At 37.1% G+C, this 24,532-nt stretch overlaps 1 protein-coding gene and 1 long non-coding RNA gene across 4 annotated transcripts in view; one reads left to right on the forward strand and one right to left on the reverse strand.

Annotated features, from left to right (window-relative positions):
• The window catches only part of LOC115223169 (transcriptional repressor p66-beta), a 100,024-nt gene extending 86,963 nt beyond the window's left edge, over positions 1 to 13,061 (forward strand). For all 3 annotated transcript variants that reach the window (XM_036499977.1, XM_029793614.2, XM_029793605.2), the window contains exons 3-4: positions 1,555 to 1,755; positions 9,576 to 13,061. In XM_036499977.1, coding sequence (XP_036355870.1) covers positions 1,555 to 1,755; positions 9,576 to 11,211 — 1,837 coding nt within the window. In that variant the 3' untranslated portion in view covers positions 11,212 to 13,061. The remainder of the gene's footprint in view (positions 1 to 1,554; positions 1,756 to 9,575) is intronic.
• On the reverse strand, positions 7,033 to 23,325 carry LOC118761831. Its single transcript, XR_004997670.1, has 3 exons — positions 23,315 to 23,325; positions 21,431 to 21,436; positions 7,033 to 7,119 (listed from the first exon to the last, which is right to left on the reverse strand). It is a non-coding gene; the product is annotated as an uncharacterized LOC118761831 (long non-coding RNA).
• Between the last annotated feature and the right edge of the window lie 1,207 nt (positions 23,326 to 24,532).

A 24,532-nucleotide genomic window follows, 5' to 3' on the forward strand; every position in this document is an offset into this window, starting at 1 on the left:
AACGAGTGATAGGAAAGCTTAGCTGTCACTTGCAAGTGTAACTTAGCAGCATGTACAGGTTGCAGCAAAACAAGCCCTCAAATTCACCATTCCCGATAAACATTTCAATAGCAAATGCACCATGTGCACTGGTCCAAACCATGATAGTAACTGATGAAAAAAATGGTTATATATCAGCTGCATGAAGATACTACCACCAGCCTAACTTCACTAGCATCACACCAATGACTGTAAAATATGAAAGGTCTTTCTTCCTTGTACTGTATTTTGTTTAATACTAGTACTAAAAGAAATTATTCTTAGTGTATTATTGAATAAGCATAAGATTTGTTCATTTCCCTAGTAGTTAGTTCTAATCTATTAAATATTACAACCTTCTATATCATAGAGCTGTTTTACACTAGATTCATATCTATTTCATAATGATATTCGTATTTGAATTCTAATCAGATTGTTCCTACTTTTTGTATAGTTATTGTTTGTGAGTGTAATTTTTTTCTTTTTTTTGTTACTTTATTTTGTATATATTTCTTAATACAAAATAGCTTTTATGTTTTGGCTTATGTTTAATCAAATTGTTTATCAAGTTATATACATATTGTATGTAATACAGTTTATTTGTCGGATCTTCATAGAGTATAAACTTGTCAACTGAGTAAACCTAGATATTTGTAGTTTGTTGCTCTCAGTCTAATGATATAGAAGGCAAATTTCCCTCTCTAAAAAGAAATACCTTGAGCATTTCTGGTAATGCAAGAACACTAAGTCTTTAAGACTGCATGATAGTCACTCTAGTCATAAATGAGAGATGAGGGTTCCAGAACTTCTTGCCAACAACCTGCACAGATGATTTGCTTATAATAATCAAATGTTTGTGGTGTACGTTAAGCTCACTCTCTGCAACAAATTGACATTGCCAGTACAAGTGCACAATGTGTCACATGTCAAAGTGGTCACAGAGCAACATGAAATTGTTATATCTTGGTTTAAAACTACAGCCTCGCATCTGTTGCAAGTATTAGGATTTGGACCTGGTCCCTGGTTAAGGGTAACTTCCTCCCTCCCACCTACTAGTCTCAGAAGCCCTCTAAAGAGTCATAGACAATGCTTTCCCTCCCAAATAAAAAGACAAAAGATTTAGAATTAAGTGAAAGCTATAATGTGAACTAGTTATCTAAGTTCACAATTTGATTGCAATCTATATTGGTTTCTCTTCATTAAGACCCATTAATGACTGAGGAAAGTATGAACATCACACAATCTCATTCTTTCTTAAAATATTGAGGTTTACTGAGGTTTGGTATCTAAATGAGGAATCAAAATTACATTATTTTATATTCATATTTTATGAAGTTATGTGCTACATACACTACTTGTAAACTATACAATAACAATATGCTATGTAAATAATATTTTTAATATAAAATGTATTATTATAAATTTTCAGCAGCTTGTTATTCAATGAGAGTATTATAATTGATTTTTGTTTTTGATAGGTTTGTGTGTCATTGTATCATATGTGTTATGGCTATATATCTGTTATATATTTTCTAGCACTAAACTTGGAACAGATGATAAAAAAGCTAGTAATGAAGAAAAGCGACCAGTTGCACTGGGAGCCCTGCCACCTATCAGAAAAGCGCCAAATAGTTCAACCTCAAGTACCAAGTTGGATGACTCCAAACAGGCTATTTCATTAGCAAAATCGTCTACAGGACCTTCACCTCTGTCATGTGAGCCACCACCAGAGAAAAAGTAAGATGTTCACTTATTTAGTTGATAAATACATCTATAAAAGGTGTATATTGTGCATATCTATGTGGAAATTATATATTTTAAGTTTAGATTTACTTTAACCCTTTAGTATTTAAACCGGCCATATCCGGCCAAAATAGTTAATCTGTTTTATGTTCAAACTGACCAGATCCAGGCTCTCACATCTACTCTACAATGTTATTCTACATTAGGTAATTACACCATCAAGATCTTGAAGATATGAGATAATGCATGATTAATTCAAATCAATGGGAATCAATAAGCATTATGTTTGATAGAATAATCTGAACACTAAAGGGTTAAATAGATTTATTTTATATGAATTTAAGGCTTATTAAATATAGCCTTTATAAATGAAAAACTTTGGTATTTAGCATGTAGACAAAGTCTGTTGCTTTGAGAGACAACAATGGAATCATCGTCGTCATCACTTAATGTCCACTTCTCCATGCTTGCATGAATCAACAGAATTTTGTTGAGGGGGAATTTTCAACAGCCAAATATCTTTCCTGTCACCAATGCTCTCCTATTTCTTTGGAAGGTAATATCTCCCTCCAACCAGACATGTTTTTCACTAAACTTGTATAATGGTGTTTGTTTACAACCATTACACTGTCAAGTCAATGGTACACACACGCATAACACTTTTTTTATTTCCATCTACCAGATCCGCTCACCATACTTTGGTTGGCCCTGATCTGCAGTAGAAGACATTGTCCAAGGTGCCATACTGGGAAAGAAGCTCTTGGTCCACACAGCTGTGCCTGCACCTTACAGCCACATCCGTTTCTCCCATCCACACTATAAAATGAAAACTAGGCATGATTACAAATTAATGCCCTGGTAGAATAAAAAATAGTTCTGTTGAGAGTTATGGGGAATATTGCTAAATGTGTTGTCAGGTGTTTCACTGGCCAACAGTGATACCTCACTCTGTGTAATGTTGAGGAAAGAGAAATAAGTTATCATTAACATGGTTTGAGGGGTGCACAAGAATTGTCTTTGAATATCTTGGAATTGTTGACCACAATGAATACTTCTAGTGCAATGGTGCAAGCTGAATAACACTACCAACTCTTGTTGTAATCTACAGAAATTAGAAAATAGTAGAATATGGAGGTTAAATTCTACAATAATGTAAGAAGTTTAAAGTGTGTGGGTTTTCATTAATGATTGAAAGATTCACTTTCTTGGCAGTTGGAGTGTGATACAAATATTAAGCATGATCTATCAAATATTATTTGAAATTATGATATTATAATGGATTAAATCCCATGCTGACAAAGGTTAGATAAAACTGATTGAGGCAGTATTCTATGGCCAGATGCCACCTTTCCTGTTGCCAACCATTGTTCTTCAAGTAAGGATATAAAAGCGCCAAATGATGGAATGTAATGCTGATGGGATAGCAGAAACATGCACACACACACACACACTTCTCGCTCTAAGCAGACACTGGAACACAATGCAGTCCTTGGACTCATCAGATCCTTCCAAACCATCGAACTCATGCCAGCATGGAACATGGATGCTACATGATATATATATTCATTCGTGTGTTAGCCTTTACATTCATTTTTCCATTCTTGCATGGATTGGACAGATATATTGCATAATGGCTAGAAGTTCATTATGTCACTAACCCTCATTTCTTGTTTTTCAATTAGAGGCATACGTCCAGTGGACAATTTGTTGACAGGAATAAATGACAACAATGTCATCACTTATAGCTCAGTACTTTTTTTAGAGAAGTGAAAATGTAAACAAACACACATGTGTACACACATGTGACAAGCTTCTGCACATTATTTAACTTCAACTACAAGAATTGATTACCTTACAAGGTATTATGCTAGGGATGGGATCCAAAATCACATAGTTGTAAAATGAATCACACTATCAAATTTGTCATAATATAATGCAAACTATCTTAATTTTAACCTTTTGTGAGCATATTTCTGATGAAATACACTGCTTATGTTTTAAGTAATTTTGAAAGTAATCAAAAATTTGGAGAATTTTGTAAAATAACCTTGTTCATTGATTGGTATTTTGAACATTACTTAATAGAAAAGTTCTTCGCTTTTTAAATTAAAAATGGAACAGAAAGGCTGCCCAAAGTCTGGTGAGTGGATTTAGTAGATGAAAATGGCAGAAACCTGTCGTGTGTGATATATCTTTAGAACTCAGGCACAGGCATGGCTGTGTGCTTCTGAACCATGTAGTTTGGGATTCAGCAGGAAGGGAATCTGGCCAGAGAAAATCTGCTTCAGCAAAATTTCACCTGACCCAATACAAGCATGGAAAAAGTGAATGTTAGGATGATGATAATGATGATTTTATATGAGCAAATTAAAGGCTGTCTCAAAGGGATTGGCCATCATTGAATATGACCCTTTCATTTCCAGTGTTGAAAACTACCTTTGCTTTAATTTTTAAAATAATGAAGAATTTAGTAAAACAACTTATCGTTATACTGATATTTAGATCACTTTCAAACAAGAAATTTATTATATCACAGAACTAAAAACAGTCTCAGGCTGATTGACATCAAAGGATTAATGCATTTTTAATAGTGTTTGGTGTTCAAAATAAGTTTATTACTAAATTTCATTTGCATGTCTAACCACATGTTGATAAGAACACTAAATCATGAAATATGTAGTAGCATTACTTTCCTTTTTAATAATGTATGGATGTGATACAGTATTTGACCTAATTTTTCATGAAATAATTAGGCTAAGTTGAAAAAAATTCTAATAAACAAATTTGGTGAATGTTGGGGTCTTGTTTAGCGATGTGAAAAAATATAAACTTCAACTCTTGAAGGTCACATTTTTCAGATACTTTTTGTGAAATTTTTGCTAAACCTTAAAGTAAATTTTAATGAATTAAGTGTGGAGTGCATTAAATATCTTAAGTCAGCAAATTTATGCAATATAGACTAGTTTAATCATGCGTATATTCCTTAAAATAACATTGACACAGCAGACATGGCCAATGCTATGTGGTGATCTACTTCACAGCAATGCGGTTTCAGGTTCAGGCCTACTGCACTGCACGTTGGGCAAGTTTCATCCTCTACAACTCCAGACCAACTAAAGTCTTGTTAGTGAATATAATCAGCAGAAACTGAAAAGAAGCCAACACTGACTAACAGAAGACCCAAGTGTGTGGGCAAGCTGGGGCAATGCCTTCAAAGTTTATACTTGGTTATATTGATCTCAGTACATTGCTTCACACTTACTTTATTGATCACTTTAGAAGAAAGGTTAAGTTGACTTTGGCTTAAAGGGATTTATACATCCATACCTATTAAGTTATTTTTAATACTTTTCTTACTGGATTGTGTGCTCGTTTCACTTTTTGTCACCTGTGATTTTATTTTTGATCTTCTATATATTAGAAGATACTTCCTATGTCTGGCTGCTTTTCTCTCTACAAAACAGAAAGTTACATTGCGGAACAGTCATTTTTAATGAGTTGTATTTAATTATTACCCGACGAGATACATCTGCACCACTGGATGCTCCTGAACCAGATGTTGAGTGTTCCACACAAGATGAATTGATGCTAGATGTGTTGAAACAATTGTTGTGATTAATAACAAATTCTTGTAAATTCCGTCTACTGTCTTTAATTATCCATTACATATATATATATATTATATATATATATATATATATATATATATATATATATATATATAAGGATAAGATTGTTAATTTAAAAATATAATAACAATTTTATCAAGTGGTCAGCATGGAAAAAATAAGGTGGTTTTAGAGTTGGATCATGGCTGCTATTTTCAGCATGGTGGTATCTTGTAGATACCCTAATTTATAATTTTAATATAATATATATATATATATATATATATATATATATATATATAATATAGGTAAAGAGGTACATGTGTATGTAGGGAGAGGTATTTCCTGTCTTGACGTGATGCAGTAGTAGTAAACCTTACCACATACAAATGTGGCTGTTTGTTTACAATCTCCTGTGAAAACATTACTTTCATGAAAACAGATGAGGGTTAGTGAGAGGCAGGGCATCCAACCATAGAAAATCTACCTCAGTGGCTCTCATCTGATACATGCAAGCATGATGTTCTTCAATTCTCAAACTACTTGGAATAAGAATAGGTAGGAGGGAAGTTATTCTGTTTTATGAAATCGCAACAACAAATATATTTTCTTTTTTATTTACATCGTGTGTAGGCATGGGTGTGTGGTTTGTTTGAAACTTGTTTTGTTGTGTGGAAGCTTGTTAGATGTATATGTATCAGTGAGGGATGTCCAAACAAAAATACCTTGTGATATTTAGTTTGATCCCTTTAAGCCAAAGTCAACTTAACCTTTCTTCTGAACTGATCAATATAACCAAGTATAAACTTTGAAGGCAGTGCCCCAGCTTGGCCACACACTTGGCTCTTCTATTAGTGTTGGCTATGCATCTGCACATGCACAGGCTGTTTTCTTTGTTAAGACGACGATTAACTGTTAGATTGCATGCAAGTTCCCACACACACACACACACACATCCAAGGGAATGGTCAGTGAAAGGATGGAAAGCAAAGTTGACCTTGGTGAGATATGAACTCAGAGCACCAAGAGTTGAGACAAATGCTGCAAGCCATTCTATTTGTCATTCTAATCATCTTTCCAATTCACGTTACTTCCCAGTGGCTTAGCTGTCATAAGTAAATGAGTATGACCTGGTAGCTTCCACCGTGCTTTTACTAGTCATTTAGGATCCTCATGTTGCGAGCAGTCATTGCAACTCATTTGGAACAATATGAAATGAAGTGCTTTGTTCAAAGACACAACACACTGCCCAATTCAAGAATCAAACCCACAACCCTGCAGTCATGATCACTTAGCCACACACCATTGGCTAAAACTAATGAAATATAGCATCAATTCCTCTTGGAATCGATGCTAATAAAACAGTGCTGGTCCGATGACTAAGTTTCTTATGGACATGTCATCACCACTATTTCAGCTCTTTCCTGTTCCACCTGATCATTCTTATCTTTTCTTAAATGTGAGTAGCCAAGTTGCTTTTCTACACCAAAAAAAACCTACTCTTCCCCCCTTCTTTCATACTATAACTCCTCAGCTCCTAGCATAAAGCCATGCGACCCCACCCTCAGGGTTCAAAGTCTAGTAAGTTGCATGCCGACCTCACTAGTGCTGGTGGCACAAATAAAAAATGCACTCAGTATTTGTTATAAAATTATTGGTGTTAGAAAGGGCATCCAGCTGTAGACACCATACTATAGCAGACACTGGAACATGATGCAGTTCTTGGGTCCATTGGATCCTGTCAAATTATCTAGTCCATTTCAGCATGGAACATGGAACTTAAATGATGATGACGACGACAATGAGTCAAACACTTGTGTCTGACTTGCCTATTGTAATCCTGTCCTGTTTTAGTAGCTCAATCAGTCATCCAAATTGAATGTTTTAATTTATGTCCAGCTTTTGCTACTACTAGAATCCAGCTCCCCCAACTTGAAGTGTAACCAATTACATGAATGTGTTTTTACAGAATTAGTCATCAACTATATAGCCTTGATATCTCTGCAATCTATCCTTGCTGCTTTGTTTATTATCACTGTTAGAACTAACATGATAGCCGCTTTAATGTATTCACTTCTTTTTTTTTTTTTTATAACACTTTCTTCCCTATTTTTTTTTTTCTTCTGCTACAAAAGAACTTATAGGTGGTGTCACTAGAATAACAACTGCATCACTTAATGAGGTTTAACTGCATTTAGAGCTGCTGAGAAATTTTCAGCTGAAGTCAAGATTACTGTCCAACTAATTTGATCATCTTTAAGATTATTTAAAACTGTTAATGGAAAATTAAATTCTAACCTTCTGCTAAAAACAAATTAAATAGTTGTCATCGTCCTTTTTATGTCCATTTTTCCATGAGTTGGATAGAGTTTATTGAAGCCTATGCCCCTCTAGTTGTTAACCTTCACTTCTTTTCAAGTCAGCTAATATTTCCCCGTGACCAGACATGCTTTTGCAAAATACTAGAAATAAATAACATTACTTGTTATTACGCGACCGTTGCCAGCACCGCCCCGTTTCGTGTCCGTTGCCAGCCTCGCCTGGCCCTCGTGCCGGTGGCACATAAAAAGCACCATCCGTTCGTGGCCGTTTGCCAGCTCTGTCTGGCACCAGTGCGGGTGGCACGTAAAAAGCACCCACTACACTCACGGAGTGGTTGGCGTTAGGAAGGGCATCCAGCCGTAGAAACACTGCCAGATTTGACTGGGCCTGATGAAACCTTCTGGCTTCACAGACCCCAGTAGAACCGTCCAACCCATGCTAGCATGGAAAACGGACGCTAAATGATGATGATGATGACTTGTATGACATTTACAACTTCCATATGATGTTGAGACAAGGAGAAAAACGTAAGCCAGGTGTCTTTTCCATCTCCATCTACCAAATCCACCCTCAAGGCTTTGGTCAGCCTAGGGCTATAGTAGAAAATACTTGCTCAAGATTCCACACAGTGGAACTGAACACAGAGCCATATATTTGGGAAGTAAAATTCTTACCCATACAACCACACCTAGAATTTAATCAACCTTTTAAAGAATGCTGAGAATTACTGTTCTAATTTGCTAGTTTCAGGTTTTGTACACTTAATTATGTATTGCATGAATGTAACTTTTAATATCTAAATTTATAATTTAATTTAATTAATGTTATATTACACAGTGGTCAAAGGATTTTATTTGGAAAAAAACTTTTTAAATTTAACTCCAGTTCATTTCACATGTTTGACTAAGGGTTAATTAAATTATAATGTCTCTTAACCCTTTTATTGTTATATTTCTAATTAGTAAATTTCCTGTGTGTTTCAATTAATTTTCAATATCATAAAGATTTGAGTAAGGTTTAGTGAAATATCTGTTACTTAATATACTACCACTTTTATATGTAAGTATATATACACACATTAATATATGTTACGCTGATGTTGACAAACCAAAATCTTCTGATCAACATGCTTTAATTGAGATTTTAATCAAGATCTTTAATTTAAATATGATTATTTTAGTGCAAGTGGGTTTGTATTAAAAGGGTTAGAGTCATCATTTAAACATTAATTAAGAATAGGAAATTAAATTTTGTGCATTTTATTACCAGACCATCATCTGTTCCTATATATTATTGGTCACAATAGAGTGTCATTCTTCTCGATTGAGCCAGAATTCATCTTGGAGGTTTGTTGTGTTGTCCCTTCTGATCTCTTGGCTACCACTTGACAAAGCACACATTCTCTTTTTGCATTCCACAATCTCATCATTTGCTCTACTCCATTCTCAAACTACCTCTTGGGTACATTCCCATAATAATATTCCTAGCATAGATCTTTCCCTGGCCCTCTGTGTCATAGCCAGTCTGTTTTTCCTTCTTCTTTGTGGAAGACCACATTTCACTTACATATAAGAACACAGGCAGGACAATTTCATTGAAGAGATTAGCATGTGAATTTAGGCACTCATCTTCCATCTTGACATGACTTGACATGTATTTACAACCTGCCTACACAGCCAGTAGGGTGGTGTCATATAATAGCTAAAAGAATGCAAAAAGATAAGCCTCACTCTCTTGAATAAATCAAAGTAACGGGTTTTATAGCTGTTTTAAGTCTACTTCAAATTAAGTTTGTTTTTTAAAAATTTATTTCGTTTTTGAAAATTTTAACATGAAATTATATTCCTCGTTTTTTTTCTTTTTCTTTTTTTTTTTTCTTCTTAGATTGAAGCTGGAACCCAGTTTAGTGGAGAACAAACTTCCACATGTTATATCCAGCCCAAAGAGAGAAAGAAACACAAGTTTATCAGCTTCCCAAGATGGTGTTCAGAATTTATCAATGAAAATTGAAGCCAAAATGCGTCAGAGGGAACCTATGTTCTCTACACTGATGAAACCTAAGGAAGGAGAACGTGATGGAAGTAATGTGAAACGAGAAGATGATGCCTCACCAGTGAAGTCCGAAGACAGTGAGAAAGAAAACTTGGCTATGGATATGCCAGTAGACTTGAGTACAAAACCTCCATCTTCTCCAGACATTATCACTTTGTCAGACGATTCTGATGATGAAAAGAAAGCACTAAATGGTGCAAAAGAACTTACTGCTGATGAAAAACGAATGCGTAAAAAACTAGTCAAAACCCTTCAGGCTGAATTGCGCAACGAGGAAGCCAAGCTTGTGCTCTTAAAAAAACTACGCCAAAGCCAGTTGTCACACCAGTTGCAGGAACAGAGCAATGTGGTGGCCAACAATAAACAACTGTCAAACCGACAGCAACAGCAACAACAGCAGCAGCAACAACAACAGCAGCAACCACAGTCAGCACCTCCACCACTGGTGCGTGGTAACCACACCAACAATCAGCCCCTACAGTCTTCCAAGTCTAATTCTTCTACACATCCATTCATGAGAGGCTCACAGCAAATGGCAGCTCAGATGAGGGTTCAGCAAATGCAACACCAACAGGGGCCGCCTCCACTTGTGATGCCACCACGTATGCACAGCATGCAAAACATGCGCACCAACCACAATCAAATGTCTAATTCAAATAATAACTTAATGTCAGGCTTTCGTCCTATTCACACTCCACCAGTACAAAGCCAACCTCCAGCACCGCCTGCACAACCAGTTGAAACCACGGCACAGAGACAAGCTGCAGCAAAACTGGCCTTGCGCAAGCAGTTGGAGAAGACCCTTCTGCAAATCCCTCCACCCAAGCCACCACCTCCTGAAATGAACTTCATACCTAGCCTTGCCAGCAATGAGTTTATAATGCTGCTTGGCCTTGAGGAGGTTGTCAACTACATTGTTGATTCTGATTTGATAGCAAGGGGAGAGAAGAATTTGGATCACAAGATGATTTGTAACCCGTTCAGTTGTGTACAATGTAACACTGATTTTACTCCGGTCTGGAAACGAGAAAAACCTGGCTCAAAGAACGTCATTTGTGAACAGTGTGTGACGTCCAACCAGAAGAAAGCTTTGAAGCAGGAACACACCAACCGTCTAAAGAGTGCATTTGTGAAGGCTCTGCAACAAGAGCAGGAGATCGAGCGAATGCAGTCGCAAGGCATAAACATGCCGACTACGGTGGCTAATAATCTAAATATGGGGACCACAGCACCCATGAATCTCACAAATTCTTACAATAAACCAACCACCGACCATTTCAGACATCACCAAACATTGATGCATGCCCACCAGATGCAGCGACCAAATCAGCCTATTGGCTTGCAGCCATTTACTGCACGTGGACCATTCCATTATCAGTTACCTTTCACAAAACCTGACCTTCATCGGCAATATTTGCTTGACTTGATCCCACCTAGACCCAGAGGTACTATGCCATGGAAATCTTAAAAACATGAGTGTGTGTGAATATATATATATATATATATATATATATATATATATAGTGATAGTAATAATACACTAATAAACAATATGATTGGCTAACAAAGCAGGCAAGCATTTTTTTTTTCTTTTTAAGTCTTATCTCTCACCCTTTCTCTGTCACTCTTTATTTTTATATTCCTCCCTCTGCATGTTCGTGTGTGTATATATATATATATATATATATATATATATATATATATATATATTCGGAACAAGCAAAATAAGATAAAATTAAAATAAATGGGGCATATTAACCAAAATTTAGACAATCAACAATCAATGAAAGAAATGCTAATATTTGTTGTGCCAATTACATTGACCAAAAGAATAAGTTCGTTAAAAGTAAGATTAAAACTAAATTAGTTAGTAGAGTTGTCATTTCATAGATTTAAAGAAGAAAAAATTATGTACATACACAAACACACATACATATACAGATATATGCATATATTCACTTCTCTCTGTACACCTATGTGTACTAGGTATACACGGAATGATGCTTGTGCCAACTGGGAACTTTAATAAAAAGAAAGAAAATCACTTTGTTGCTGAAAATTTGTATTTGCATGTGTGCTTGTGTTTGTATATGAGTGTGTGTGTGTTTGTATGTGTATGTGTTTTCTAGGAGCCTCTCTGTACCAGGAAACTTCCACATTCCTGTAGAATAAAGTCATAGAGTCTAGCTTCAGAATGATCATTTTGGTTTTGGATTTCAAAAGCAAAATTCTTAATTCAGCAACGATCTCTCAAATGTTTTGCTTTTACATTAGAATTATTTCCCTAGTAACTGAGGAGACATCCCCTGCCCCAAAACTCTCATCTCTTTCTTCTGTCACTCTTTGTCTTTGTTATTATATTTATGAAAATTTTGTATCTTCCTTTTGTACATTATTTCCCTCCTTCTTGCACTCCATCCCTGCCTGTCTCTATTCCTCCACCATTTTGCAACTCATCTTGGAACCATTCGCTCTAATAGTAACTAGCATAAGTTTTTGTGCAGAGGGTATATTAAAGCTGGTATATATGTGTATGTGTGTGCATGTGCACTTATCTTTTGAAAATATATATATATAATATGTATATATGTTTTAAACAACCAAACTGTATTAATTTTCTTGTTATACTTTAATCATATACATTGGATTTTGTACCCCTGTGTTCAAGTGTTATTTTGTTTCTTTTCACCCTGACAGGATCTTGTCTTTTACATTTCTATAAAACACTAGAAAATTAGACTTTAGTTTGTAAAGCAGCCACTGGCTAAGAGTTCCAATGTGAAAGTCTTGTAGCTTCTTGTGGTTGTTGAATTTGTTTCTCTACCCACAGCAGTTTACAATTTAAAATTTAGTTTGTTTTTTTTTTTTTGCTTGGGTTTTTTCCCCCCACTATGTTAGTGTAGGTTGAATAGTTTCTACAAATTTATACATTTGCATGTTGTTAAAGCAAGTGGGTTTATATATATATTAGAAACTGGATGCCTCTCTTACTGTCCAATTACTCAGCTGTGAAATGGCACATTTTCCTTTTTTCAGCCAAGCAACCCAAGCCAAACCAAACTAATGTGGTCCAGTAATGATCCAGAACCCACTTCTGTTTTCTTTTTCAAATATTTTAAGAAAATATAACAAATATATTATTGGGCTTTGGAGTTGCTTTTTCTCTTTCTTGCTGTCAAGAAGTTGGCTGTTGTACTTTTCTAGTGTAACACTACTGAGCATTGTTAATTTATAATTCCAACAAACCACACCTGTTTAGACTTTTGTGGATAAGTTTGGAGTATTGTTTAAGTCAGTTGCTAGATGGAAGGAAATTTAGAAATAACACTTGGCAGAGCTGCATCATGTTAATCCATTAGAACTTTTTACTATTAAACTACATTATCTTTTTTTTTTTTTTAAGATTGCTTCAGGAACAAACTCAGCAGGTTTTTTTAAAGTCTTGTGTGAAATGACATAGCTCCTGTTAGTTTTTTTTTTTTAATTCTTCAAGCTTAAGCAAAGGTTCCAAGATTAAAACAACAAATAAAATTTGATAAACATCTACAGACATATCATCACATTATAAGGTCTCATATCTGAAGTGATATCGTTTTCTATCATCGATATTTTGGGATTTGAGGGAGTACAAAAACAAAAATACATGTTGAACTGTATTTTTGAGTTATTATATTAATAATAGGTTATTGTTTATTTCTTATATTTTCTTTTACTTCATATACTGCCAAGACTTGTGGTTCCATTATATACTGCAAGCATTTGCACTGCACAAACCATGCCATTTTTATAATGTGTCCTGTTTCAGTTAATTCTTCAGGAATAGCTTCTCTTTCTACAAAAAAAGAAAATAAATAAATGTAAATATAGTTTTAGTTCTGTCATTTCTGCAACAGATGAAAGACACCTCTTTCCATGTGGTACACAGTGTGGTGGTAATTAAAATTGTTTTATCCCCACCTTTTTTTATGTCTGCTTAGAAATAAACACTGAAAGTATTTCCTCATACATAACCGCTTGAGCTCCTAAAACGAAGGAAAGGGGGGACCCACACAACAAAAGAAAATGTTCTAAGTTCTCTTCTCCTCTCCACTTACCTGAGGCACAAATAGAAAGCAAAACTTATGCATGATATACACACACTCACTCACACACACACATGTATACACCTGAGCCAATAAAGGATTTTTATGTATGCTTGTGTGTGTGTGTATATGTGTATGTACATATGTATATTATATATATATATACATACATACATACATACATTTATATATATATATATACACATAAATACATACATACATACACACACTATATATATATATGACCCATTGAAGGATATTTATATGTGTGTGTGTAGATACATACTTGAACAAATGAAGGTTTTATTTATACATGAATATGTATATGTACTTGGGCAAATGAAGGATTTATAATCACAAATTTTGTGTGTATATATATATACATACATACATACATACATACATACATACATACATGACATGCAGACATGTGTTTGTGTATATATATATGTGTGTGTGTGTGTGTCTATGTGTATAGTCCTTGTTTTTGTTTTTTTGACATGGTAAGCAGAAATTACTTTCTTAATGTCATGCTCACAGACACTTTTTACCTGATTCCTAGTTTAAAATATTTCCATGAAGCACAGGTCTTTGTTTTAACTGACTGTGGATATTCTTGGGTGGTGACACTGAACTTTTCACTCCTCCATGTCTTAATTCTTTGAAATGTGTAATTCTGTTATCAGATTCTCATAACATAGCCTGTAGATTGTCGAACTGAAGAAGAAAAAGAAGAAATGAAAATTGTGAAGTATTTTCCCCCCCTCATTCTTTATTTCATGTAGTATTTTTTTTCTTTGACAACTATGGGTGGAAGAGAAAGAAAAAAAAAGTTGCTTTTTTTTTCTTTTCGGTTCCAAAAAGAAAATCCCAGAAAACAGAATTTCTCTCTGCAACAGTAATCATCATCATCATCATCATCGTCTTGTTAGATATGAAAGAAAAACTTTATGAAGAAATTGGGAGACGAAAAGAAAATTGATTGAATAATTTTAAAAATGTTAAAATAAAAAATGGAAAAGTAAACCAAAATTGCTGTCGCTTTTTTTTTCTTCATTTTACAACGAATGTCTTTGTGCACACATATCTGGTAAATTGTGAGGTTTTGTTCTTTTCATTTATAATCCAAAATTGTTATATATTTTAAATCTGATTTCTTCTGTTCCTCTCTTTTTAGCTAATTAAAATTTTGCTTCTTTTTCTTTCCCTAAGACCAGCTATTCTGCCCTTTTTTTTAAAGTAGTTACATATTCTTAACCAGTAAGGATTGTCATCATCATGAGTTCAGTATATAATATTTTTGTGTGAGCATATCCTCAAATTCACATATTGCTGTCTGTCTGAGGAGTAATATTGCCTACTAGCATGAAACCAGTGGTAACATTCTGACTAAGTTATATGCCATAACCAGTAACATACTGCTCAACAATGTAAAAATTGAACGCTCACAGTACTTGGAGTTTCCAGCTAGCAACAAATATGAAGATACCAAATTTCCAGTCAGTAATTAGCAGATAACTTCATACCCTTGGCTTGCTAGGAAACTCTGAGTATTATATGTGAGCATTTTATGTTTATATATTATATTTCTCTATTTCAAAAATATTGAGGTCTACTTCATTTGTTACGTAGTTTTATATATATGTATATATATTTCCTCCATTTAATGTGTTATGTGGATATGGACATCACATACTAATGTGCACGAGGACATTTTGCAAGGTAGGTATTTTAGCAGCAGCCAGTGACTGCCAATATGTGATGTTGTACCAATGTTAATTTTTTCAATAAATACTACTTCTGCCATTGTTTCTTCACAGATTTGGAACATTTGCATCAACTGCTGTTGGTAGAAGTCAAATTTGTATTACTGTTTCATATTTCATTTTCTATCATGTTGATAATTGTTAACTATTTTTTGTTCAAAGTAGCCTGCCCTTGGGTGAGATGGTAGATAGATGAGTTGGCAGAGTCATTAGAGCAACAGGCTGAATGATTTGTTGTATTTGTTCTGACTCTATACCCTGAGTTCAAATCCTGCTATGGTCAGCTATCTTTTGTCTTGTCAGGGTCAGTAAAAAGAAAAACACCAACAGATGCCGTCGTATGCTTAAGAACCCGAGGCCTTGTGCTTCTTAGCTATTACGCCATGCTTGCATCTATTGTTAATACCTTATAATACAATGTGAATTAGTATTAATGTTTTTAGGCACTGTGTGTTCAGAACCCACACAAATACACTGGCCAACCAGTGGTATCATGTTATGAACACATCACTTAAAGAGGTGGGTATTCTCCGGTGATAGAAAAACAACAGCAATCACATATTCTCTCTCTTTTTCTCTAAAACTTGGAAGATATATTTTAGTTGTGACCAAGTATTGTGTGAGTGCTATGTTGACTAGTTGGTAAGGTGACTTCTGCAACTATCCTAAGCTTTAAAAGATTTTGTCTTGTCACCAGCATTACATTGTCTCCAGGCACAGCCAAATCAAATAAGTACTATGGGGAAACTGTTCATAATTTTTTTACAGTATCACTGAGACTGGTGGGAAGGAGAGATTGAGGTACTCCCAAAAGAGAAACCCTGGTCCATATGCAACAGAATGGACTCTACTTATGGTACCTGAGGTGGGAGATAGTAGTGTTAAACTATGCAATGGTTACTTTTGAAGCTAGCCTTAATCCGTGTTGAAGTGATCTACATTAGGACTTCATCAAAATTTCATTAATCTATGTTCCAAAGAACAGCTTAATCTTTTATTGCTTGCTTGTTTTAAGTCTAATACGTATTTTCTTTTGCCAAACTGCTAAGTTACGGGGGTGTAAACACTAACAACAGTTGGTCAAGCAGTGGCGAGGGACAAAGACATATACATATGTACAACAGGCTTCTTCAAGTTTCCATCTACCAAATCCACTAACAAGGCTTTTGGTCAGCCCAAGGCTATAGTAGAAGACACTTGGCAAGGTGTCACATAGTGGGACTGAACCCGAAACCATGTGGTTGGGGAAGCATGCTTACCACACAGCCACATCTGTTGCCTTATGGCAGAGTTATTTTATTAAATTTTTCATTTTCAAAATTGTATTACAACAGAAATATGGTAACAAAAGGGTAGGTCATGGCAGAACTTGAACTCAAAATATAAAGAGCCAAGACAAATACCAGAAGATTGGTGGGAGGGAGAAAGGCATCTTCAAACCAGAGCTAGGTCAAACGTTTCCATGAGTGGAGTCTGCTAAAGGTATTCCCAAATGTCAGTTGATGGTATTAAGTGCCTATGCTGGTGCCATGAAGGGCTTAGTCGAATAAATCCATCCCAACATCACGTTTTTTCTCTTTTTAAACCCGGTACTTATTCTATCGTTTTACCAGACCGCTTTGTTACAGGGATGTAAACAGACCCACACTGGTTGGTTGTTAAGCGATCTGGGTGACAAACACCATATTCATATATATATTTTCTACTTGTTTCAGTCATTTGACTGTGGCTATGCTGGAACACTGCCTTAGAGGGTTTTAATCGCCACCTAAGATTTACCTTTTAAGCCTAGTACTTATTTTATCGATTCTTTTGCCGAACCGCAAAGTTACGGGGACATAGACACACCAGCATCGGTTGTCAAGCGATGGTGGGGACAAACACACACCTAAATATGTATGTATATATACACAACGGCATTCTTTTGGTTTCTGTCTACCAAATCCACTCACAAGGCTTTGGTCGGCCCAAAACTATAGTAGAAGACGCGCTTGCCCAAGGTGTCACACAGTGCCTTTCTCCCTCCCACCAGAACCATGCGATTGAGAAGCAAGCTTCTTATCACACAGCCACGCCTTCGCCTATATATATATATATATATATATATATGACAAGCTTCCGTATATCAAAGGTACAGTGCTGTGGGACTGAACGTGAAACCACGTGATTGCAAAGCAGCATCTTAACCACACCTGTGCCGATTCAGAAATAAACATTTTTCGTAAAATAATACATTTTTTTTTTTTTTTTTTTTTTAGCAAAATTGTCATTTCCGATGTTTAAAATATAGAAATACAAAGGATTTTTATAAAAAGTAATAAACTGAAGAGATTGTAGTATCTTTTCCAAAACTCCTCCGGATGGATTTTGTTCGTATAAAGGACCTAAAATCTCATTGGTCAAATTTCTCAGGTACTTTGAGTCGAAGGAAACAGCTGGTAAGAAGTTCCACTCACAAGCATTGAATGGTACCTTCTTAATAACAACCCAAAGACCTGAAGATTATGGAACTGATGTCTCATTGCCTACGAATGTCAGACATTGATTAAGATTAATATACAGTTATACTTTTTGGATTATTTCTAACATTTAGCGAGATAAATTTACTTTCTTCTGTATAAGTGAGACAAACGAAACAGGTCTAAGGGAGGCAATTCTTTACTTTATATTATTATTATTATTATTATTATTATTTTCAAATTCCGCTGAGATCGTCTTCGCATTTCATCCTTTTGGGAGTCGATACATTAAGTACCAATGAAACACTGGGGTCGATGAAATCGACTGTTATTCAGTAGTCTTATTTTTATCACGTGCTTTCACTGCATTACCGAGCACAGCTCTATATGCCTTGGGTATGTGCTGTAGTTTGTTGTGGTGTTATTTTCACTGCATTGAAAGTTCTTTACGTAAGATGTGCGCGATGCCTAGTAGTGCTATTTTCTGGTGTTTTGGTTATGTATTTGTCTAAATGTTTTTTTGTTTTGTTTCTTTTATCATACCTAATGCACCTACTATTATAGGAATTGTTTTTAGGCTCCTCATTCGAGTTACTTCTATTTCCAGATCCTTGTATTTTAATAGTTTCTCCGTTTCTTTTAGAGATGCAATGTCATCTGTTGGTCTTGATTTATCGATTAGAAGGCATTTTTTTCTTGATGATCTCTGACAACTATATCCGGTCTATTAGCCTTGATTTTTCTATCTGTGTATATTGGTATATTCCAGAGTATGGTTGCTTTGTCGTTTTCTGAAACCTTTTCTGGAGTCTGCCTGTATCATCTCTTTTCTCTTTATTATTATTAAAATCGTTAGCACGCTGGACGAAATGCATAGCGGTACCTCGCCCGTTGCTACGTTCTGTGTTCAAATTCGGGATCGACTGTGCCTTTCATCATTCCGGGGTCGATAAATTAAGAACCAGTTGCGTACTGGGGTTGATCTAATCGACTGGCTCCCTCACCCAAAATTTCGGGCCTTGTGCTTAAAGTAGAAAAGATTATTATTATTATTAGAATTGTTAGCACTCTGGACAAAATGCTTAGCAGTATTTCGCCTATCGCTACGTTCTGAGTTCAAATTCCGCCGAGGTCGACTTTGCTTTTCATCCTTTCGGGCTCGATAGACTAAGTACCAGTGAAACAGTGGGATCGATGTAATCAACTAGTCTACAAATTTGAGGCCTTGTGACTCCAGTAGAAAAGATTATTATTATTATTATTATTAAGGAGACGAGCAGGTAGAATCGTTAGCACGCCGGGCAAAATGCGTTCTGAGTTCAAATTCTGCCGCGGTCCACTTTCCTTTCATCCTTTCTGGGTCGATAAAATAAGTACCAGTAGAGCACTGGGTTCGACGTAATCGACTTACAACCTCCCCCGAATTTGCCTAAAATCTAAAACCATTACTATTATTATTAAGGCGGTGAGCTGGCGAAATCATCGGCACGCCGGATAAAATGCTTAGCAACATTTCTTCCGATTTTACATTCTTGGTCTCAACTTTGTCATCCATCATTTTGGGATCGATGAAATAAGTACCACTTGAGCAATGGGGCCGATGCAATCGACTAGTCCCCTGTCCCTTGAGGCTGTAATACAGTGGTTCCCAACCGGACCCCATACAAGATTTTGTTAAAATTTATGTGCAATAAAGTGCTTATACTCCTCCAATACACACAATACTTCAACATTTTTCGATATATTTCCTAATAATATTTAATTATAAATATGTAATAGGATTTTTTAAACATCGAATGGCTATAGGGGTTCATCTGAGTAAATATGAATCATAGGGATCCGTTGGTGAAGAACCACTGCGATAGTTGAAAGAATTATTAAGACGACTGTATTACATGTCCCCAAGATATGTTTTATCTCAATGTAATAAACCCCTTTTATAAAAAGGGTCAAGACACCCTTCGGTCATGAATGACCGTGGGATTGCACCTGGAAAGTTATCCTCCGAGGCACAAGGTTGTTTATGGAAGACCAGCAGTCTCCCATGCATACCAGCCTCCCTTCTCGACGCCACCGATGTTATCTAAGGGCCGATACAGCTTGGCACCAGTAATGTCGCAACTCATTCCTACAGCTGAGTGAACTGGAACAACGTAAACTAAAGTTGCTCAATAACACAACATACAGCCCTGTCCGGGAATCGAACTCACTACCTCACGATTGTGTGTCCGACGTTCTAACCTGAGAAATGTGCTTTCACATTTTCTTTTTTTTATAGAGAGGAATAAAATTACTGTTTAAGTGCAGGCATGGCAGTGTCGTTTGCGTGGTTTCGAGTTCAGTATTCTACTATAGACTGCAGCCGCCCAATGCCTTGTAGGTGAATTTTGTAGATGGAAATTGTATAGAAGCCCGTCGTGTATATATGTGTATGTGTGTGTCTTTGTATTTGTGTTTATCCCCCTCTAGGTCGCTTGACAGCCGATGTTTTTTGTTGTTGTTTTTTTCGCCCCGACTAAAGAGTTGGATAGAGTGAGTATGAGACTTAAAAATTAGTACGGGGATAGAGGTCAATTTGTTTGATTAAACCCTTCAATACTGACTAAAGCTAAAAAAAAAAGAAAACAAAACAAAACAAAAATACGGAGCCGCGGATCAGCTGCAATTGTGCAGAACTCTAAAGAAAGCCTTCAAGCTAAAACCATCTGTCATTTTGCATATCTGCGACTATATTCTCTAATGTGTCCTTCTTACGGAAGGCGTATGTCTTTAAACGTCTGATAGGATGGACTTCTTCTGCATCCCCACGAAGCTTTAATGTGGAGATGAATCAAACTGTTATTAAATATATATGCAACTCCAACCAAATGTGCTGAGTGATACTTGAATGTGTGTGTGTATACACATACGTGGAAATGGATACCTGGCATTCAATTAAATAACATTATATATATATTATATATATATATATATAATATATATATATATATTATATATATATATATATATATATATATATATATGTATATATATATATAGATAGATAGATATGCATATAGGGGTACAGGACGTCATCAACTGTGTAAACAATCTGAAATACGTAAACGAATTAAATACGTAAACCATGAGAGAAAAGTACGAAAACAGGACAAACGCAGAGAAACGACCCTTTATTAGTTGTCAGCTGTCTATCTACTCCTTATTTCGGGCATTCAACAATACGAGTCTTCAAAGACAGTTGCCCTCGAATTCTCCTGCACCATTTCCAACACTTCCGTCAACATTTCGGTCAACATACACAACTCCACTCTCACTACCTCCATCTACTACAAACACACCGACTCATACCTCAACTTCTCCTCCTCCCACCCTACCCACACCAAGCTCTCCATCCCCTACTCCCAGTTCCTCCGTTTACTGCATCTCCTGCTCTTTCTGTCCTTCTCTGTACATCGGGCAAACGAGACGCCGCTTGGCTGACCGGTTTGTGAAACACCTCCGAGACATTAGATTCGTCAACGACATCCTGGTATCGCGCCCTTTCCGCTTTACCGGTCATTCATTATAACACCTGTCCGTGTTCGGATTGTCTTTGCACAGGGGCCATCCGGACTCCCGCCTTCGCCGTGAACAGGAATTAATCTCACTTCACTCCTTTGTACCATATGGACTCAACTCCCCTCTCCTCTTCATGTGACTCACCTCCTCTCCTCTCTTCATCTCAGACCTACTTCCTCTCTTTACTCCTACCCACATTCTCCTGTCATCGATACCCTCCACCCTATACATCCCACTCCCACAAACCCCATCCTACCCCCTCGTCCTCACCCTAAACCCACACCCCCAACACCGCCACACCACCCACACACCACCATACCACATCACACCACTCCACACGCACTAGCACTGACCACTTCCCAGCACCCACACAATCATCCACACACCCACACATTACAGATGCACCCACTTAAACCCGCACACGTCAAAGCCACCATCCCCTACTCACACGCACACACTTATACACTCTCACATACACACGCACGCACACCTTCGTTCTGGGATTACTAATACTTTATTATCTCCCCTTCTTCCTAACTTTCCCGTATAAATACCTTTATCCAACCAGCTGCCATGATTGACCGCTAGTTCCAAAAGTTTTTCTCTTCTCTCTCTGTATATTTCATCGTGTTCCTTTCTGTTGAAGAATGTAAGATCGAAACATAAAAGACTTTCTCACCTTCCCGAGCGTTAAACTATTACACCTGTCTTCTCTTTTGTTTTCTGTAAATTTCAACTATATATGTGTGTGTATATATATATATATATATATATTATATATATATATATATAATATATATATATATATATATATATATATATAAGGAGAATTCATGAAAAAACAAAAGACGAAGACAGGTGGTGTAGACAACAAACAGATGTATTAGTTTAACGCTCGGGAAATGAAAAAGCCTTTAACGTTTCCAGCCTACGCTCTTCCACAGAAAGAAAGAAACAAACAAGGAGAGTAAATAAAGAATGTGTAGTGGCTAGCGATCTATCATGGTGAAAGCCGGACAGAAGGGTCACACAGGAGAGCTAGGAAGAAGGGGAGATAATAAAGTAGTGGTGATCCCAAAATGATGGTGCGCTTGCGTGTGTATAAGAGAGTATGGCTGGTGACCTTGACGTGTGCGTGTGTGTAGGTGTGAAGATGTGGGGCTGGGAAGTGGTTAGTGCTAGTGTGTGCGTGGTGGTGTGATGTGATGGGATGTGTTGTAGTGGTGTATGGTGTGGTGATGTGTGGTGTGGTGTGATAGTGTTGGGAGGTGGGAAAAGCAAGGGTGGGGGTGTGGTTAGGATGAGGGTGGGGTATGTGGGCAGGCAGAAGATGGGGTAGAGGTGGATATGAGGGAGTGGGTGTAAGGGATGGGGTGGGTGGGATAGGAAGGATAGGTAAGGTGGGGTTGGAATGTGTAGGGGTGGGTGGGGTTACGAGGGAGGGAGTGACGATGAAGAGGGAAGGAGAAGGTGGGTAGGGGTGAAGAGAAGAGAGAACGAGAGTAGGAGTGAAGAGAAGAAGTAGGAGTCGGAGCAAGAGAGGAGAAGTGAGTGGGAGGAAGTAGGTGTGAGGGGAGGAGAGTTGAGCCCATGAGGCACAAAGGAGCGAAGAGAGAAGATTAATCCGTTTTCATGGCGCAAATGGGAGTCAGGATGGGCCCTGTGCAAGGACAACCCGAACACGGACAGATGTTGCAAAGAGTGACCGGTAGAGCGGAAATGGCGCGATACCGGGGTGTCATTGCCGAGTCGGATGTCTCGGAGGTGTTCCGCGAACCGGTCAGCCAAGCAGCGTTCCGTTTGCCCGATATATAGAGAAGGGCAGAGAGAGAGCAGGAGATGCAGTAGATGACATTGGTAGAAGTGCAGGTGAAGGAGTCGGTGATGGGTGCCGGTGAGTAGGGTGGTGTTGGAAAGGTAAGAGCAAGTGCGGCAGCGTGGGCGGGAGCAGGGGAACGAGCCGGGTTGGGAGATTGGGTTAGGGAAGAAGCTGTGGACCGATAGGTCTCGTGGGTTGTGGGCTCATTTGAAGGAGGGGAAGGGTCGGTTAGAGAAGATGTGCGAAGTGGAGGGGTTGGACTGGAGTCGCCGAAAGGCTCGAGAATGGGGCTTTGGAGAGGTAGGGTTGTCAACCCATAAATAATGCGGTTTTTTCAATTGCATGGACTAAAGGTCAGAGGGGGACGGGATAAACTACTTGCATCAACTTGCTATGAAGGCAGGTAGTAATTTTATCCTGTACTTATTCTTAGTGCAAGTTCTGAAGAGTGCAGTTTGAGTTAAACAGTTATTTTTTCAAAGGGGCATATTCGGCATATTTTGCTTTATGAGTTCAATAAAGACAACAACGCAACGGATTGTGCAAGGAATATTAATGCAGTATATGGGGATCGGACAATAAGCGTAAGCTAGTGTCAACGGTGATTCCAGAAATCCCGAGCCAGAAACTACAACCTAGAAGATGAGCCTCGTCCTGGAAGATCTGTAGAGCTCGATGAGGACGTTCTGCAAACCCTAGATGAACAAGATCCCATCGTAAGTGTTGAGGAACTACCAGAGAAGCATGCATTTGGTCATTCGACTATTCATTGACACCTGCGTGCCATCGGAAAAGTCAGCAAATTGGGTTAATGAGTTCCTCACAAGCTTTCCGAGTCCAATTGCACGCAGTGAGTGAATGTGTATTCTTCATTGCTGTCACGTCTCACGAATGAACCTTTTTAGGACCGAATAGTGACTGGTAACGAGAAATGGATTCTCTATAAAAATATCAAGCGCTGAAGAAATTGGGTAGGGAAAGGAGAAACACCGGCACCCCAGACTAAAGAAGGTTTGCACCTACGTAAGGTGTTGTTATCTGTTTAGTGGGAGAAGAAAGGTTTAGTCCACTTTCAACTTATAAACCCAAACCAAACGATTACAAA

This window comes from Octopus sinensis, linkage group LG2, assembly GCF_006345805.1.
Source record: "Octopus sinensis linkage group LG2, ASM634580v1, whole genome shotgun sequence".
Classification (NCBI taxonomy): domain Eukaryota; kingdom Metazoa; phylum Mollusca; class Cephalopoda; order Octopoda; family Octopodidae; genus Octopus; species Octopus sinensis.